Genomic DNA, 19,964 nt, shown 5'->3' on the forward strand with positions numbered 1-19,964 from the left:
GAAAGCTCAAGCACCACAGACCCAGAAATGGCAGAGAAGGAAACCCAGTTTGGTCTGCAAGACAATGTTTCCCCCAGGACAGAAAAATCACTTGGGATATTCTCATTTGCTTTGCACAAGCCACTCCCAGTCAGCGGCTAATGGGATTTTTGTTTGTTTGTTTGTAATATCTGTTTAAAATATGTAGCTCTGTGGACTGAAAAAAAATACTCCGCATCCCATCCCCATCCTCAGTTCTCTCTGAGGTCTAGGTGAGCAGTTGACTTGCCTCAAGTCACTGAGGAAGATACTAATGGCAAAGATAGAGAGAACTCACTGGCAAGTATAAGAGCTCATCATCTGGGGAACGTCTTTTTTTGATAGATGTCATCTGTATCCCATGAGTTCCTTGTCGAAAAGCTGGAAGAGAAACCCCAAAAAAGTATCCCATTTAAAGAAACAATTAAAAAAAAAAAAAGGAACAAGAAAGAAAATTTTAAAAGGGAGATACAGAATAGACAAGACATGAAGTGCATGGCCAGCTCAGATCTGCAGTGCAGCTCCTGGCTCCATAAGGCAGACACGACTTTGCAGATGTTGGGTGGCCATATCGCTTGGGGAAACAGCCAAGGAGTGCTGCATATATGGCAAAACCCCCAGCAAGCTGTACCTAGAACAAGCACTGGCTCTTTCGAGGAACGACTGTGAGCTTTGGTATTGCAGTGCTCATGAACTGTTGGTGGATCAGTGACCCATGAAGGCAAAACACACAGAATTCACTGAAAAAAATAAGCCCTCCTCCAATCTGCCTCCTGTTAAAACCTGCTGCCGTGCTGTTCAGTGCAGTGCCATCACTGAGCATATGTGGGAAAGCAAAGCTGAGTTTCCACATCTTGCATGTCTGCTGAGCGCACTGCACTCTTTAGAGCACAGAGAGAGGCCCAAGCAGCTCTGATGCACAGCAGGGTTTGTGTGCAGTCTTAATCTAGATCTCTGTGGCTGGAGACACACGCCACATCATGAGACACTGGCCAGAAGAAGCAGAGAATGACAGCACAGTCCCAAACAAGCAGTAAAGGTACAAAAAGTGGTTACAGAGTCCCAGCCTTTTGCCTTGAGGGTGGCAAATAAACATCCCCTCCAGCCACTGCTGGCAGGGCTAACCTCACACAGGCAGCAGTGCAAGGGAACACACAAACCCAATTTATTAAAGGATGTTTTGTGAACACCAGCTCATTTTTCAGGTTGATTGACCCTGGCATAACAGACATCTAATGCCCTCCTGCCTCAAAGCCCATGCACAGCACCACTCCATCCCCACAGCACAAGTGCTGGGGTGACGCCTGCACCCAGTGACAGCACGATTTGCAATCTGCCCAGCTCTGCCAGCTACTTACGGCGCTTCGTACCATCACCATTCTTTGTGCTGTCGGAGACTTGCTGCTTACGGATGCTGTCCTCGTCTGCTTTGCGATCTCTGCCTGGGCAAGCACAAATGCGGGCTTCGAAACATCGGCGGCCCAAGACTTGCCCACTGGGAAGAGAGGTGAGAGGAAAAGTCAGCTGGCAGCTCAGATGTGGGCCAGTGTCCTTCAGCTTCCTGCCAGACTAGGCACAGACAGACCCAAACCTCCCATTTCTCAATCAGAATGTCCTGGGTTTTGGGCAACTCCCACCTGCAAAGGTTTGAAAAATATCCTATGGCCCCTCACATAGGGAATCCTAAGGGCATGGAATGCTGCCCTGAGCAGAATAGCAGCCAGAAGGCCACCTCTCAAGCAAAGGGCGACACTCAGGATGAACCACTTACTCTCTAGTTTCCAGTGTCACAATGATGAGGATTGGGCGACGGTTCATCCCTCCCACGCAGCTACTGTTACACATGAAGTTGTACAAGACTGTCGTGAACTCAGTACCAACCTGGATGAGACAAAGGGGATGAGCGGATGAGGTGATGGATGGAAAGCTCTGCTTTTTCCAGGCTCTCCTCTTGAAGTCCCACAATCATATTACCATGAAATAGGCCCCACCACAAGGCTTCCTTAAAAGAAATTAAGAACTGCCCCCAAGGCATAAAGAGGGTGTTTAAAAGCTCATTTCTGACAAAGAGGAAGAAGGAATTCATTGTGATGAGGATGAGGAAAGCACAAGATCCCAACTCCTTCGACTAGGGTTGCAACTCCCACGACATCCCTTTGTGTGCTGTGTTGCCGTCGTCCTGAGCTCACAACGTACCTGAGGCGGCTCATAGGGGACCAGCACACTCTGCCTCCCGGTGATGGGGTCTTCGACATACTGGGCATGGCTGTTCCCTTCTACCCTGATCAGGTGGCTGGGAGGTGCTATTTGCCCTGCAAGAGTGAGCGGGCAAAAAATGAGACACCGTCTGATGAAGCAAGCTGAGGCGCAGGGCAGTGAGATCTTCCACCAAGGGAAACCCCTGCATCTGGCCCCAGACGTCTACCAGAGCACATACGTGCCTCCCAGCATCCCTTCCAAGGTCCCCACTGCCAGACATCAAATGCAATGCAGGCTTTCTCAAGCTGGACACCTGAACATGGGCTTCCCAAGATCCTGGACTGCTTAAGCTCAAATGTCAACTGAATGGCAGCTCAGAGGCAGCTGTGAGCAGATGTCTTCAAGCAGATAACTCCACGTGGGTTTTCACACCAGCTGAAAGCCTTTCTTTTCCTCCCCTTGATGTGTACACAAAGCAAATCCCTTCAGGTCTTGGTCCCTACTCTTTTCCCCATCAACTGCTAGCCCTCTTGTGTTCTCTCCCATCGGTCTTGATCCTAAGCAGCCAAAAAAGATTCAAGGAGCAGGAGAAATACACATTTAATTAGTGGTCAACTTGAAAAATCACGCTTGCTTGCAGGAGCAGCAGAAAGGAACACAATCATCTTTGTTTCTAGGCCCCTCTCCAACAATTAAAAAAAATAGTTTCCTTCCTGCAAATTCTCTTCAGTGTTTCTACAATGTACAACTAAATTCTGAGGAGAAAAAGCCTGTTATGGGTTCATCCAAGTAATTTGGTTTGTATTTGAACTGTTCATTTCTTACTTGAAATAAGAGCATGTTTCTAGATAGACAGTTTTTTCAGAATAAGCATATGTAGTTCTAGTTTTTCTTTCTTAAAACTCTATCACGGAACAAGGTATCAACCCTCAAAAAATGCAGTTCTATCAGAAAAGCACTTTCTAATATGAAAAACTATTTCAAAGGACTGTCTCACTCCACTCTGATTTTACACTCCCAAGTCCTTGCTTATCTTTGGACTTGTCTAGCTGGCTGCATTGTAACCAGCAAAGGGATCCAGGCTCCTAAGACATCCTGCTAACTGACACCAACCATGTTTTTTTACAGTAGGAGATAAATAATGCACGTAGAATACAACAGATGCATATGTGAACTTATGTGAACTTAAGCAGCCATGGCAAAACAGAGCCCAACCCATGAGTTTGCAGAAAACCCCAGGACATTTTTTAAACAGCTGCTACTTCACTAACATGAGGAGAAGCAAGTAAAAGATTAAAACATGAATACTAAACTGATAGCGTTAAATGTGCAGAAAGTTTGCCTACAGTTGATGCTGGCACTTAGTGTTATCCTGTTAGAGATAAACAGCCCCTCCGTCTTTGAGGCGTGGATTAAGGACTGGAGATGATATTGCATCCTGTTACTAGATCCCTGTCCCAGAGACATGGAAGCTCATTCCTGAGCACAAGAACAGCTGCTTCTCATTGCAGGAGCAAAAGCAGAGCAGAGAGAGGCTGCCAGGAGGGCACTGCCTGCCATGGGCACAGACATCCATCCAACCCGGGCAGGCGTGGAAGTTTATTTCAGTACTTTCTTCCCAAGGACGTGTTTGCACAGGGACAGCTAAAGTATAGTATGAAGCTTCCTGCTAAGCACGGGAAATAAAAAGCTGCGAAAGATGTTGCAGGGGTGTCTGCTTCCAGCGGGTTTGCTGTGAAGCTGCTGCCAAATCCCCACACCCGCTGCTCATCAGTCACGCAGCTTTGAAGAGAGGCTGCCAGCAAAACACTGCCCTCCTTACCCTCGTTGAACTCGCGGCTCAGCTCGTGGTTTGGGCAGCGTTTGACCACTTCGGTGACGTGTTCAGCTTTCTTGTAGACTGGCATAGCCCTGATGACGGCTCCCTGAGGTGGCGGGGTCATCACTTTGATCTGGATGGGACATGTCTTGGCGATCTGGCAGTACAACTTTTTCAATTCGGTGGAGTACTGGATTGGGGGAAAAGAGCAAGAGAGAGTCAGGATGTTCAGTGAGAGGTGGAGGTGTGCCAGGAGGATGGAGATGGGTTTGCACACATAGCTGAATGCACCACCTATTGCATGTGCATTGCATTTGTTCACACAATAGCCACACCTCCAGACAAGCTGCAAAAACCCCCAGACCTTTACCTGTTTTAGAATAGCAGAGTATAAATCTACATCTTAGCTTTCCCAAAGGCAAAAATCTTCCAATAAAGACTACTGCTTTTACATGGACAAATACAGCCTTTATTTCTCTTGGGCACACACCCCCTCTTCCAAGGGACCTACATTACCCACCTAACAAAACGGCCACTATTCTTTTCACAACACCCTGTAATCCTGGAAGCATTGGAAACCACATGCGTAAAGTGTTTCATCCTGTTTTGTAATAAACCCTCCTACTTTTGCAGAGCGGGGGGAATGAAAACATGAACCTTGAAATTGAACAGTACTTGAAAGCAAGACCCTGAGTAATTTGAGAGTTGTGCCAAATCTGACATTTCAGTCATCTTTTAAAAGCATCTCACACCTCTCCTATCATCTATATAGCAACCTCCTCACTTCTAAACTGAAAGCATTGTGTCCATGAAGGGGAAAATATAATAATAATAATAATAACAACAACAACAACAACAACAACAACAACAAATAAATGTCAAAGCTCAGAAGAGTTGAACAGCCCAAAGACCAGGTCGAGGGTGGGACCTAGAGCATAATCCAGGAGCTGGCTCCAAAAGGGAGGTTGTGACAGTCCTGGGGTACGCAATGAACACCTGGAGCAGAACAAGATGCTTCTACTCTCTGTGCTAATTTGGAATGTATTAGACTCCCTCTTTTAAGATGTTCCCTACTAAAACAGTAACAGTGGTGCAGCATTTTCCTGGAGTGTGTTCACATCTGGAAACCTTTACTCAGCAAAACATTAAGCCATGGGCTGAAGTCATTGATTTCTGTTCAAAAAACAGCACTGAAATGAGGGCAGATGCTTAGCAGGAACGACCACAAGGAAACTCTCATATGGTTCGGTATAGTCTAACCTGAATCCATTTTTCTGGATGTGCCCCATCAAGGAGACAATCCAGTCTGCTCTGCTGTACGAGCTTGTCGCAAATTATGGCAGTTTTCATCAGCACCCCACTCCAGAGGCATTCCGTTTTCTCCTGGTGCTCAGATATTCATGAGCACAGAGCTCTCCCAGTAACTCTAACCACGTAACCCACAGGAATTGCTGGCATTTCCGCTCTTCCATCTCTTTGGTTCTTGCAGAGAAAGAAAAGCGAAAGCCCCAAGGTGTTTTTTTCCCTCAAAAAAATGACTGTAGCAGCCATGGCTGATATAGCCATGGTCCCATCTGTTCAAACAGAGCACTGACAGGCTCATACAGGTCGAGAGCACAACTTGGCCATCCACCCTGCCAGGATGGGAAGAGCTGGTGCATGCATGGGTGGGCGTCGGGCGACGCAGCAACAGAAGGATTAGCTAGCGATATCCAGGGATTATTTGCATTTCAAAGTGTACACCTTGCTAACACAGGAAAAACCAAAGCTGGGAGAGAGACACTAGGTAGGAGAGGGGGATTAAAAATAAGCCAAGCCGGTCCCTTCCCTCCTCACTCAATGCCACCCTGCCATACAGCAGAGAAGATGCTAGAGGTATTTAAACTAAGGGAAAAAAAAAAATCTTTAAGATGCAAAGGCCAAATTGTGCAATGTATTTTATGTGCCTGCAGGCTAGAGATTAAACACACAAAGGATTTACCCAGCCCGCGGAAATGGGGAACATGCCAAACAATTACAAAAAAAAAAGTTGCGAAACAGATCTAGATGGTGATTTATATTGTACATCTTTTAAACCTGAAATTCCTTATTGTTTTTTAATTAAAACGCAATTTCTTACTGAAGGTAAGAGTGAGCTCACTATGTTGTCTATTCATCTCAAGAGGTAGGAAAAGAATCACTTGTGTTTGAAAGAGGAAGAAAATTTAGAAAGTATTGTTTCCCTCAACACATCAGTTTGCTAATAGCATTGTGGAGGTTTCAAGGACACAAAGCCTCAAAAATTTCAAAAAGCCAACTAATCACTTGGATACCTTAACATCATTGAAGTGTAAAGAAATTGGGCATCTAAAGGTGATGGACTGAAAAAAAAGCATAAATATGGAAGTGTGATGGCACAGGGAGGGCAAAGCACACACCATGAGTCAATGTGTCCACCATCTGCAGGCATTTGGAGAACTGAACAACTGGAAGGAGTTACACAGCCCTCGGTTATGGATCAGCAGTACTTGTGTTGACTGTAATTTTATGTATAATATCTTAAGAAGACAGAAAGCTGGGGTTACAAGGAGGAGAAAAAAAATAAAAATCACTGCTTCCAGAAAGACAGGAGAGGTGCCCGACATTAGGATGCATACTGAGGCTCCAGGTCAAACAGCATGGCCCCTCTGCCAGCAAAGGAAGTGATCTGCTCCTCATCCATCCTTCAGCACCCCAACTCTCAGACCCCTTTGGCTACAACCAACAAGGAAAGTGTCAGACCTGCAGCTTAAATTCACAGAAGACAAACAGCCAAAGGCTAATGGGTTACGTTGAACAAGCCTGTTCAAAGAAATATATATATAGAGATATATATATATATATATATATATATATATATATATATACATCCCCACCACACAGGGCAGACGCAAGAGCACCAGGCTCTGACCAACACCTTGAGCTTGGCATGTCAGAGAAGGAGGGTGACCAGGAGCCCACCCCTGCTTCAGGACATGGTCAGGGCATGGCCCAGCACGGAGACAGACGACAGCAGGAGGGCTGCGCTGCCCTTTTGTCACCCGATTGCAAGAGGAGGTCAAGCCTCATGGGCACTACACAGGGCTCAGGGCCGTGGCACAGAGCCACGGTTTCACATCTACCCCAGGCACAGCCGCCAGCGAGCATGTAATCGTTGAGTGGCCGGTCATTTAACACCGGTGTAAATCTGTCCACGGGGTACCTGCTGTCAGACAGTAAGGGGCTTGAATTTCCCACTCTGCCAACTTTGCTGCAACCATGGGTAACCTGACACCCAGTCATCTATTGGCATAAATAGATGTGAACAACTAGGTCATGGTGGCTTCATACAGAATTGGTGATAATCGTTATGTCCGTGGAGCAAAACAGGATATTGTATATAGATTTCAAAGCAAATAAGTACCAGAAAAAAAAGCCCTGAGGCAGGAGCTGTCCGTGTAAGCAAGGGTTGCCCCTCTTAGCACAGGTGCCTCTCCCCCTTGGTCCCCAAACCACCCCACCTTGCAAGAAGTGACAGTCCCCCTGCCCACCATGTTGCTACAGGAACTCACAAAACCTCACTGTATAAGGGGTAAAAATCACGAGACCAGCAATTCCCAGAAATCTAGAGCATGATCATTAATCAATGCACTTTTGTTACTTGCTATTGTAGGAAAATTAGTTAGGAGCAAAAATGGGAAAATGAGCCTGACCCAATCAACAAACCTGTCCTTTAATAAGATGACAGTAGTCATTACCTAGCAGCAGGAAAAGAGTTGTGCCAACAGCCTAAGGAGTGCAAACGCCACTTCTACCAGATGTACGGACCAAAAAGTTATTTAAAACAAAAGAGCAGAGCCTGGCGGCGTGTTATCCACTCGAGAGGGAGAAGAAAGAGCTTTGGCTCAGACTATTCTTTGGGGTTTGAGTGCTGCATGTCATGCCCAAATAAGCAGACTTCAAGAGATTGCTAAGAACAACAGTGAATCTAGCTTTTTGCTTAATAATATGTTTTAAAAGGAAAGAAGAAAACATTCCAGCGCCTGCAGCCCTGCCCTCCACACCTGCCTGTGCAGACATACTGTATTACCCACTCTTGGCACCCTGGCTGGTAATTCAGTATCACAATAGACACACGCCAGCCACCACCAGGCAACACCTGTCTGATTTCTCAGCAAGCCCCTTCTCCGGAAGATGTGTCAACAAAGCGTTTAAAGGAGAAAACAAAACACTTTTCACCTCCCAAATGGAGAATTTATGCTAGAAATGACATAAGTATTCTGGAAGTAAGTGCTTGGTATTATACAATACAAGCTGCAATGGCTTTTCACTGAGCATTCGGTTCCCCTGCAAAACCAATGCAATGAAATTCCCCCAGCACTACTTTGAAAATCTGCCTTTAATATCTGTTTTACCATCTGATCTAGCTGAGGGATTACAGCCCCTAAGTCTTTAAAAGGAGCAGGATTCAGCCAGCTCTGTGAATGCTGATGGATGTCAACTTGAAGGTGATCCCAGAGGTTGTCTTATGGCTTGACAGCTCCCTGAGCCCCTTGTGCTCAGATCAACAGGTCTTTCAAATCTTTTGCATAGTTCTTTCAAGAAGTCACGTTTTAGTTCAACTCAGTTGAACACTATATTCGTTTTACTTGACATTTTCAAAGCCATCGGTCAGCCGTGCTTTTTCCCCTATGAAACTAACTCCAAGAACGGGAAAAAAGAACGTGCTAGAAGAGTTGGAAAGCAACATTTACTTGCAAAGTCTTCACAGATGAGCATGAGAAGTCGCAAAGAAATAGCGAATCACTTGTATAAGGTTTATTCTCTTAAAAGAAAAAAGGCAGTAGGAAGAAGGGAAGTTACCCACTAAGAATAAAAATTGAGATTTACTCGTGCACCTTAAATGTTTTTGCTTTGATGAACAATGATTGAACTTTTCATTTGCCAAAAATTGTTGTGAGCATGTCTGGGACCAGATACACGTGTGTGCAGATCTTAGGACCTGACTTGCATCCAGAGCATGTTCAGCAGGGAAGCCCAAGAGGAGCCTTCCCAGTAGTGCTGCGGATGTGGACATCTCCTGCCAGATTTAACCATAAGCTCAGCATAACCTTTACCCCAGCACTCACTAGATGACGTGTTGCAGCTCCAGGCTGAAGTTCTCTGTCTCATCAGGCTCCAGAGAAAAGCAGACAGCTTGCTGCTAGCAGACATAGCCAACGGTCAAACCACGGGGACAACAGAGAGGTCCAGAGGTGATCAGCCTTCACGTGCCTCCAGATTCACCACAGGTGATGACAACCCCCAGACTCACAGCCCACCACACCAGTGAGATGGGCCTGTGAGCACCCCCTGCCTGAGGGGGAAACCACCATGTGACAGCTGGGGAGGATGCCAGCGGCAGGAGATGCTGATGCAGCTCCACAAGCGCTTTGCAGACATTTACTAAACTTTTCCCCGGGGCAAAGGAAAAAACGCGTCACCCTCTTTTTCTCCCTTGGGGATGGGCAGCGATCCACTCAAGGGCGCCTGCCTTTGCGGCGACTTAAATTTCGTTTTCCCCTTGAGCTCCTCCGCCCCCTCCCCGTCCCTGCCGCCGCGCACCCCGCGCCTGGCCGGGCGCGCACGAACGGTGCTGATGAGCTATTAAAATCCTTCCTCCGAGCGCTTTTCCCCAAGAGCCGCAGCCAAAGGCCGCCTGTTGCCACCTGTCAGTCGCAGGGATTAATTACCTGCGCCCGAGCTGGGAGCGGCACATTCCTCCCCGGCCTCACCCTCCGAGATGTTGACATCAGGCAGGTGGGCCCCGCGTCCCCCCGGCCGGCAGCACGGAGGGGACGGCGGAGGGGGGACGCGACCCACGAGCTGCGTGGGGACAGGCAGCGCCAGCGCCGTGAAAACCGCAAGAGAAACAGGAGAAGCGTGAAGGAACGTGTCGGTGCGGCTCCGGGGCGGGCGCCGCTCCCACCGCCGGGCCGGACGCCGACGGCAGCTGGTGCTGCACCTTGGATACCTTAGTGAAAAATAATAATAATAATAATTATATATATATTATGTGTGTTGACCTGCTTAGGTAAACGGGGAAGGGGAGGGGCGGCAGGGAGGAGAACGGAGAAACGTAGCCTGCGGACAAGGATTCAGCGGGCCGGTGCCCGGTGTGCCGAATCCCATCCTTGCCTGCAGCCCCTCGGGGGGGGTCGCTCGCCCTCTCCCCACCGGCTGTGGGTAACCGCGGGGCTCAGCCCACGGGCGGGGATTTGGGGGGAAGCCGTGCTGCCCAGCAAGCCGCTGAAAAGGGGCGCTCGTCCTCGTCTGAGCTGCCGCAGCTCCTGCCTTGTGCTATCGCCTGATGCAAAGGCAGAGAAAAGGATTCTTTTTTTCCCCTCTGGCAGCGCAGAGCTGCCTGCACAACCACCTACCTACCTTCGTGGAGAGAGGCAGCCCCGTGTTCCCCCCTCCCCGTACAAACCCCCACGATTTCCGCTGCACAGCACTCCCATCCAGTTCCCTCGCTGCCACCCCGCAAATACCCCACACACCCCGTCTCAGAGAACGGTGCTAAAGCAGCCTGAGAAGAGTGTGCACAGGGACGCACACAAGTGGTGATGCTGTAGGAGACCCCCTGAAATTCCCCAAAATACTGAATTCGGATCATCCGCTAGATTCTCCCATCTTTAGGAAAATGAGCTCATTCATTCATGTGACAATATTTCAGCATCTCGTATGAGGCTCCCCAGAGATTCTAATTCAAAGCTACTTATCTGCTTTATGAATACTCCTACCTAACGTTGCCAGCAAAGCCACAATGATAACAGAAGTAACACTGATATTTTCCCATACAACTTTTGCACCGTGAGATAGCTGTAAAATTGAAAACTTTACATTTGAGGGCTTTTACATTTCAGTTTCATATCTACAGACTTATTTCATCAACAAATGAAAGTCTTGAGGTTTGTCCTGAAAACACTTTTTAAAATGAACAAGAAAAAAGAATAAACTGAAAACTATCCCTGGTTGAAGAGAAAAAACACACCTCTGATGGAAAACTTCAGAGGCAAGCTAGGAATTATTTACATGTTTTTTGATACAAAGTGATGGCTTGTAAAGGAAGGTTTTACTATCCAATTTTGTTAGTTAAGCTATTTTCCTTTGTTGGTCTATTTTATTTAAGAAATATTTTAGAAATTAATTTCTTTAAAAACCAAAACCATAAGATTCCTGCAGTCAAATGACCTTACCTTGCATACTCAGCTCACACTCTGCTTGTGTTTCATATCCAGCTTCTCTAACAGTTTCTAAACTGAAACTTCAGCAGTACCCAAATAAATTTCAGATGCTAACAATGTCTAGTAATTTGCATTTTTGATAGGCTGCTTCACACAGAACATTTTGCTAGTATGGATAAGGTAAGAAACAAGGGTGAATGAGCTGAAAGCCAAAGCTGAGCCAGTGCTGAACATCATCTTCCCCTGTGGGTCACAGCAAATGCCCACTGATGGTGCAATCCCACGTTACAATATAACATGGGAATTTTCACTGAATGAAGTAGCTTCCACAGGGAGCATATATTTTATGTCATTACCCAAAATCTGAGGTACACTCTCAGATACCTTTCTTGTAAACACAAGTTTACACACATAAACAAAACACCCAAGAATTGTCCTGACCATAGCATGGTTCCCTCTGATGCAATGTAACAGGCCAAAGCACACGAGATTTGCAAGTGTGCCAGGCTCCAAACCCTGTGCTGATTCCCATAGGATCAGTGCCCCACCAGCTTGTGACTCCGCACATCCCTGTGATGTTATTTTCATAGGCTCTGCTGATTAACTGACATTAACACAGGCATTAACAGGCCATCAGTAAAACACTATCTTGGTGGCATCTCCTTTCTCAAAGGACTTTTCTTTAGGGTGATTTTGCAGATAAAGCCTTCCATTCATGGAGGCTCATGCTGCACTATGTCAATAACATTTTTTTGTTGGTTTTGTTTGGGTTTTTTGGTTTTGTTTTTTTTTTTTAAAAAGTTTTTGTTGTTGTTGTTTGTTTTGTTTCTTAGGGGTTTTTTTAGGCAGGGCAGGGTAGGATTGGACACAGGCTCTTTTTTTATCCTGTTCAACTCACGGACTCTCAAGTTGATATCTAGGTCTCCCAGCGTCTTCTGTATTACAAATATACAACAAAACCAACCTGTTTGACTAGCAAAGAAGATACAACACTAAGAAACATTCACTGTGGGAAGCCCACTCTCATACTACCTACCCAAACTCACCTAAAGGCTATGAAGCATTAACATTTTGGCAGAATAGTGAGAAGTAAACAAAATTAGACTAAAATGTTAGTTAAAATTGGAATTGAAAAACGCCAGTTTCAATTACTGAACACTAATTAGCAAGTCAAAACTCGACAGCAAGAATCTGAATCGTTACAGTGAATGCACAAGCAGCTCCACGGACTACTCCATTCCATTTCAGAGCTCCACTGTCCTCGAACACACTCAGCTGTTTCACATCCTCCTAGCAGGAGGGGAACCCACTGCAAACAAAGTGCTACACCGAAGGTACAAGTATTTGCATCTATACAAAACACAGACACCTGCCTGCAGGTAATGCAAGCGAGTACATATACGACCACGTGTGTTTGTTTACATGAAATGGTAAGTTGATTAGTATGACACCAAGTGTCACAGTAGCTAGAGACTCTGACAGTGATGTAACCAGCAATAATCCCAGTTCTACTCATTACACCAGAACATATTCACCAAAGAGGCAGGTAAAAACCTCTAAGACTTGATTTAGCAAAAAATACCCTTCTGCATATGTGTAACTTTTGGCAGCACTGTTAACTGCCACCTGCTTAAGCCTGTATGCCTCTGCATAGGGACATTTGTGGAACCTAACCTAGACTTCAGAAAGGTCTGATTCAATTCATATTTGAAAGGAAACAAGACTTTTCTTATAAAAGACTCCAGAAATGAACTGGAAAGAACACATCCAGGCTCCCCACAGCAAACCCACCCCACCACATACTGCTGCTGACTCACGTGCACAACATCAGCCTTGGGTACTGAGCACCAGAACCTGTTCTGCTCACAGACTGCTTCAAGTAAAGCCTAGGTTAGCCATTTCAAACCTTCTCCTAGCTTGGCGTGGGGGATTAAACCTTCTTGCAATCATCTGTCTCAGGTTCAGCCAAAAAGGAAGGCTGCTTTTTGCTTCCTATTAGCCTCCCAGATCTCACTTGTTTCAAGTTTGCGTGTTCCAGCATGCTCCATCCTACCAGCCAAACTGCAAGAACTCTAACCAGTCAGAGGAAACATTGTCTGGAGTAATCAGACACCAACTTTTAGTGCATCTCCCAGTCATTTTTGTCCCCTGCTGAAAGACAATGTACCGTACCAGAGGGAAGAACCACAACAGCACATAGATGTTGTCCTTACTGATTGTTTTTGTCCATGCTCAATTAAAATAAGAAAATGGCAAAGCAAATGTCCTAAACCCCTCTAAAATAAGCCTGCTTCCACAAAATCCAGCCTGGTTTCATCAACATGAGTCAGCTGTAAGAGTCCTAGACAACCAGATTAAGCCTTGCAGCCCTCTAGAAAGTAAACGTATGCTTTGGGTCCTCAACAATCACAGGTTCAGATAGTTCCACACCAGCTGAAGATCAAGGGGAAGAAGCAGGGTACAAGGAAATGTCAGATGTAATATCTAACTCCAAAACTCTTTTAGGTTCCTTCATCTGCAAATAAGGGGATTTCATTAATATCTCAGAGGAAACCAAATGAGTTGTTAGTACAGTATCTGTTACAGCAGAGGTAAGCCAAGCTGGACATGAGAACACGTTAAAAAAAAAAATAAACCAAACCAAAACACAATGAAGTTGTTCTGGCAACGTAGTCTTTTCAATCAGCAACATTCCAAGCCTGCAATTTAGGGGTAGAGTCAGACCCAGAGGTATCAGGCACTCTGCCACAGGCTGCACCAGCCATTCAACACCCCGGAAAGCAGGACACTATGCTAGATGGTGACAGATTTCCACCCAAATTCTGGCTCATGCCTAAGGGCTGACCTACTTACAAGTGCCACAGGGTCAGCATATTGCAAGGGCAAAGGTCTGTTATGGGTCCATCTTCCTAGGTGGGTCAGTGACAGGCTCAGAGGAGATGCAACTGGTTGCCTCTGCACACTCGCATCCTGATATGTGGGCACAGGAGAGAAGATTCAAGCAATTCAAAGCTAAAACCAGGTTTAATGTCTTCTGACCTATCATACTTAAACCCTTTGCCTAGACACATTTTCTCTCCTGTTCACTCATTCTTGATTTAGATTCAATGGACTCTACTTAAAGGACACATAACCCCTGAAGGAGTTCACATACAGATGATTTGTATTCTTTCTTGCCTTCCTAAAGTGTTACTGAAGACATAGTTGGACTTCTGTGACTTATTAAGCCTTGTGCAAGTGACCATAAGAGATCCCTCTTTCATTCACCCATAACCTATGTGGAGAATCAGCTTCCCTGCCCATTCCAGATGGTCTAGCAACAACCCTTCTGCAGGTGAACACATTACCGGCACAAACTGCAGGACGTCTCCAGACAGTGTGGTTCAGTGCAAGCAAGGGATATCAGATTTATTTCAAAGGGCCCAGTTTTCAGCAACATTCACCCAGAGTGAAAGCTGGTAGGTCTGGCTGAGCACTCCTGTCTCCTCAGTGCAACACACACCTTCAGATCCTGAATTTGTGCTATGTGACAGCTCAGGGTTCTCCCACAGTAGCTCCCTCTAGCTCTTTTCATCATCCAAAGTTTCCATCCAAAGACACAGGTCAGACAGAGCCAGTGTGAGAGCTATGAGACACCACAGCCCAGCCCAGAAAACGTGAAAACATCTGAGACTACCCCCTGTGAAACATGGGGTTTGTTGGCCATACTAAAATCCACAGCCGAAACACATTAGGTCTTCCTTGAGCAGAGAGCAAGACACTCCGCCTCTACAATGTAGTTTGAGCAGGCTGATGACTGTGTGGGTATTTTCTTGGCTAGACATGCCTACTTCAATGTTGTGCTGTCACCAAGTGCAGGACTGCTCCCTGGCTGTCCCTTGAGTGGGGAACCAGCCACTGCATCCCGCAGAGTAGGAACAACAGCTAAATGGGGGGCCAAGGGTCTCAGCTGTGAACTTGAAGGCTCTGATAGAATAAGGGGCCACCAGCCAAGTCAGTCAATGAGTTCTCTTCTGTATGGACATTTTCAACAAGGACTGAATGGCTCTGATGGAAAAAGGCAATCCCCTTTCTCTCCTACTCGCCTTCCTTCCCCGCCCGTTTATACCACCTGAGGGAAAGTACAGGTACCCTTCCACTTCATCCTTCTATTACAACAAAGTATTAATCATACCTATGGGAGGAAAGACAGAAAGTATTAAATCTGACAGGCTCTCAACACAGCAGTGCCAGTGAAATGCATCATTAAGGTGAGTAATTTTCCTGTTTACTTCATAGGCTCTGAGCCCCCTCCCCTTCCTCCCCACCTAAGATGTGGGCAGGACCCATCAAGGCAAAGCTTTGGAAGCAAGCAGCAGCGTCCCCAATTTCTACATAAATGCTGCAGGCCAAAGAGCAAAGGCAAGTTCCAACTGAGCCCTTGACAGTAATCAAGCACCGCGGCGCCTCTGGTCTTGTCTTGTGCATACCTTGCAAGTAGCATCATGTCTTCCCGCTGAGATTTCACTGGCAGCGCACACAAGCACCTTGTTCCTTGGCTTCTATCTCAGAAAAAGAAAGTCCTGAACACACACATACACACACACGCCCCTGCCTTTCTGCTCCAAAGGAGACCATTTCCCTCTAAATCTTGAGCGTACTGTGGGCAACCCTTTCAGAACAGATTTACAAATTTGGAAGAAATCTCTTTTGTTCCCATGCAGAAAGATTAGTGTGAGTGCCTTGCCAAAAGGGCGCTGAGTTTTCTCTATTAACGTCCAGGAAACTTTCCTGAGTCAGATCTTATTACATTTGAAACAGAGTGCAGGTACCAGCAAGTCTCTTCCATGATAACAGCCAGGGCCTGTCCCATTTCCTGATCACATTACACTCAATTTCCAGAATTACATCTATGCAAATATTGTTCTCCTGCTTGCAGAGCATTTCATTGATAATTAAAGCGAAAAGCCAGCAAAACTTTTTTGGCCAGGATGGTGAGCAAGGCAACAAACTAATATGTAGACACTGAGCAGGGACAAATGTTCTTCTTGCATAAGAAGACCATCTGACAAGGGTCCTCTCCTCCTCCTACAAGACAGGGAATCCAAACTGAACCAAACCATTTCTACAAATGTCCTTCTGTTTTCTGGGTTTGCCAACCCAATGAGGCCATACTGTAGTTCTGAGTCACAGAGAAAACATAAGGATTGGGGTGTGTGTGTGGGGGGGGGCGGTGTGGAAAATCACGCCTAACTGAGCAAGTCATGGTTTTACCAAGAACATAAAAATGCAATAATGCAGATCTAAGCTAGATCAATAAAGCATGACAGCAGCTTCAGCACACTTATGATGAATGGTGACTAAGTAAAACCTTTAAACATTTTATTTGTACAATTAAGCTTTCGGATGAATGGCAGGGAAGTCAGACAAAAACCCAGTCACTAGCTATTACCAGCATTTGCAAGGTTCTGGGATCTGTATTTTACCCAGATCCTCCTCTTCCAGCCCTCTCCTTCCATCCTCAATGACCTAGCTAAGCACAGTCCTTGAGTCAACTGATGTGGTTTCTCCTGAGCCTACTTTCAAAGTCAAGACATGATTCAGCAAGGTGTTTAAGCAGATGCCTACCTTTAAGGATGGGAGCAGCCTTGCTGACTCCAACAAAACCCAAAAGATTCACAAAGAATATTCACGTGCTAGCAGTTATGCATTCACTCAAGTGCTTTACTGAACTGGGACTTTGATTTTTCCTACACGCTGTGGGAAACAGTTTGTGAAGAACCATGTTGAGGAACATAGCAGCCACTGGGACATCAAGACATCCCCAGCTCCAGAGCACAGTACTGCACCCCCAGGCAGCTAGTGAGGTCAATGCTGTGGCATCTTCTCTGCTAGGAGGAGCAACAAGATTATCCCAGGCTTGGGATATGCCTCCTGTTTTTCTCACGCTCACCAGCAGCCCTGAAGCTGTGCAACTGCGGCAGCTAAGGGAAGACAAACATTCTGCAGAGCAACATTTAGAAAGGGAAGAAGGTTTGCAATGAGTCTGGGAAGTGTTAGCAGCAGTCCTTCCGATCCCTCTTACAGAACTAAAAATCTTCAGTTTTGCATCTCCACCACCCCAAGAGAAGAATGGAAAACGAGATCCCAGTTGACATGCAAGCCAATGGAAGATACGCAGTAACATGTCACATGAGAAATGGAAGGCTTGAACACAGCATAGTCCATGCCTGTTTTAGCCAATTCTTAGGTGGCTTTATAATTTCAGCAAGAATGCACAAATGCATAAAGCAAGCAAATCTACAAGCCCGTTAGGTAAACTCATCAGGAATAATGGCCCAAACTCTTCATGACATAGTTACAGATCTATAAATTATTTGAAACAGATTACAGCAAGTCTCTCAATACCTAGCAATTGACTTCACTTTGTAACTTAAAGATAATCATGTCGTCTACATGACCTAAGTGGAAACATAACAGGAGTGAATGTGGATTCAGATGCAAATCCCCATGACCAATCTGAAGATGGTTTTCCAAGAAAAACACCAAACAGCTCTTTGCCCCTACAGACCTCGCTACCTCTGTGCTGCTACATTTGTAAACTGTAAGTTCTGAAGACCCCAAGCCATGGATGCTTTGTGAGAAGAAATATCCCATTCAAAGCAAGACTGCTTTCCCAAATAAAAAAAACAGTCTTTGTTACTGGATAACGATGAGAACAGGAATAGTTCCCTGGGAAACATAATTTTAAAGTCAGATTTCCCAACTAACCACACCCAATTAGTAAGTAATGCCATGTTTTTGAGTGATTATGGAATCCCAGCAGATTTTTTCATCAGCTTCAATTTTGCTATTTCCTCCATCTTCCCAACAAGAAAAGCAAACAAAAACTCTTCACAATATTATATGGGTTGAGGGTAACTAAAGGCAAGCCCCTTCCTCACTAAAAATAAGTAAAATGGAGCAAAACAAGACAGAGTTGCAACATCAGAAGAAGTTATTGGCTCACACTGGCCGGCACTCCCATTTTCCTTACAGCTCATACATGATGCATCAGAGAAGGGTGCAAAGCCTCCATGGACAGAACGTGCTGTTGCCCTGCATGATGCTGTGCAACTGAATTCCTGCCCTTGCAGAACACAAGCTCTGTCCAGAGATAGCTACCATAAATCTCACGACCCCGCACCACTGCAAGAGCTACCACGGGTAAGGCTTAGAAATAGGCCCTTAGCAACTCTGATTTTAATGCTATCCAAGTGAGAAGGTGGGAAGAAGGTTGGGACCGACACGGGCAAGCCATTTGCAAGTATAGCCTATTGAAGACAATCAGCTGGCACCAAAGCAAGCAAGGACTTTGGACCTGCAGAAGCTAACTACCTCTCCAGAATTTTATCAGCCACCACTAGGTAGAGGAAGACACCATTAAACTAGCAGAAAACTTTCCATCTACCAGCTTCACAGCTGAACAACAGAGAAGACTCCACAGGCAAACAAGTGTTTAGCTCTCTAGTTGCAGACAGCAAAGCACCAGGATGCAAAAACCCTAAATAGGATCAGAGATATGACAAAACACACCACAAGGATGCAACCATACTACTGCTACGATGGGCCACGGAATCATCATCATGTAAAGTAGCATACGAGGCTCCACTGCACAAAGCACTGGGTGAAAAGAAATAAGCCCAGTTTTACAAAGCGTGGAGGTAACATATAGAAACAATCCAGAGGGAGACATTTGGGAAGAAGCAAGCTGATGAGGGAAGAGAAGCCCTAGTCACAGCACACCAGCTACCTGACCCTGGAGAACAGCAAAAGATAGAGGCCCAGCTAGGCTGTAACTGTTGCCACATATTTCTTATTTAAATGCAATTTGTTTAATCTCAAGTCTGATTCAACCATCAAAGGCTCTCTTCTGTAGCACACTGACAGTTCACTCTAAATCTCTGCACCTTTAATCCTTTAATTAGCCAAGAAAAATGCGATCTCAACTCTTCCACCAACCTAAGCTAATTTTCTGCATGGAGCTTCTAATTCCTGTAGGTTACAGGTTTTAGCTGCTCATGTAGCCAAGGGAAAAAAAAACCAACACAAAACACAACAACAACAAAAAAAACAGACAAAAAAACCAGACAAAAAACCCAGCCCCCCCGCCCCATTCCCACACGGGCTGATGTATCCTTCTCCATGTGCTGCCTCTCCAAAGAGCGAGCTCCTTGAAACGTCCTTGCAAAAGCAAGAGGTACCATTTTCACATTCTAGTAGTGGGCTGGGAGGCATAATTTCAATCATGAAATTCAGAGAATAGCAAACAGAGGTTTCAATGTGTGGTACAGGGGTGCCCAGAGGAATCTGGTGACAAGGTGGTGTTTGTACAGGAGGATAAAAATTTGAAAGTTAAGCCACTGCCTGAGCAAGAGAGTGTCATTCCCACCATGTAGATTTGGCCACCTTCCTTGGTGATTTTGGGATGGGAGCTCCGAAGCAAGCAGAGAAAACCCTGGATAGCCAACCATTTTGAAAACTTTCTCCAGGAGATTTCTCCACAGATGAGCTCTGCTGCTGCTCAAGTCCGTCATGGCAACACAGCTCTGAAGGCAGGAAAGGAAGATTGCATGAGTCACCGGCACATCAGGACAGAGACCCATACAGGAAACCTGAGTTACACGTTGGGCTTTTCATGCAGGAAGGACACGAGGGCCACCTAAAGCCCTAAGCATGGGGAGTGA

The 19,964-nt window shown here is 45.8% G+C and overlaps 1 protein-coding gene across 6 annotated transcripts in view; it reads right to left on the bottom strand.

The window, feature by feature from the left end:
- The window catches only part of TP63 (tumor protein p63), a 108,274-nt gene that overhangs the window by 18,697 nt on the left and 69,613 nt on the right, over nucleotides 1-19,964 (bottom strand). For 5 of the 6 annotated variants that reach the window (XM_065639694.1, XM_065639697.1, XM_065639696.1 and 2 more), the window contains 5 exons: nucleotides 4,040-4,226; nucleotides 2,215-2,330; nucleotides 1,790-1,899; nucleotides 1,377-1,513; nucleotides 317-399 (listed from right to left, as the gene is read on the bottom strand). In XM_065639694.1, coding sequence (XP_065495766.1) covers nucleotides 317-399; nucleotides 1,377-1,513; nucleotides 1,790-1,899; nucleotides 2,215-2,330; nucleotides 4,040-4,226 — 633 coding nt within the window. The remainder of the gene's footprint in view (nucleotides 1-316; nucleotides 400-1,376; nucleotides 1,514-1,789; nucleotides 1,900-2,214; nucleotides 2,331-4,039; nucleotides 4,227-19,964) is intronic. The other variant, XM_065639695.1, reaches the window with a different exon arrangement.

This window comes from Caloenas nicobarica, chromosome 8 (assembly GCF_036013445.1).
Source record: "Caloenas nicobarica isolate bCalNic1 chromosome 8, bCalNic1.hap1, whole genome shotgun sequence".
Taxonomy (NCBI): Eukaryota; Metazoa; Chordata; class Aves; order Columbiformes; family Columbidae; genus Caloenas; species Caloenas nicobarica.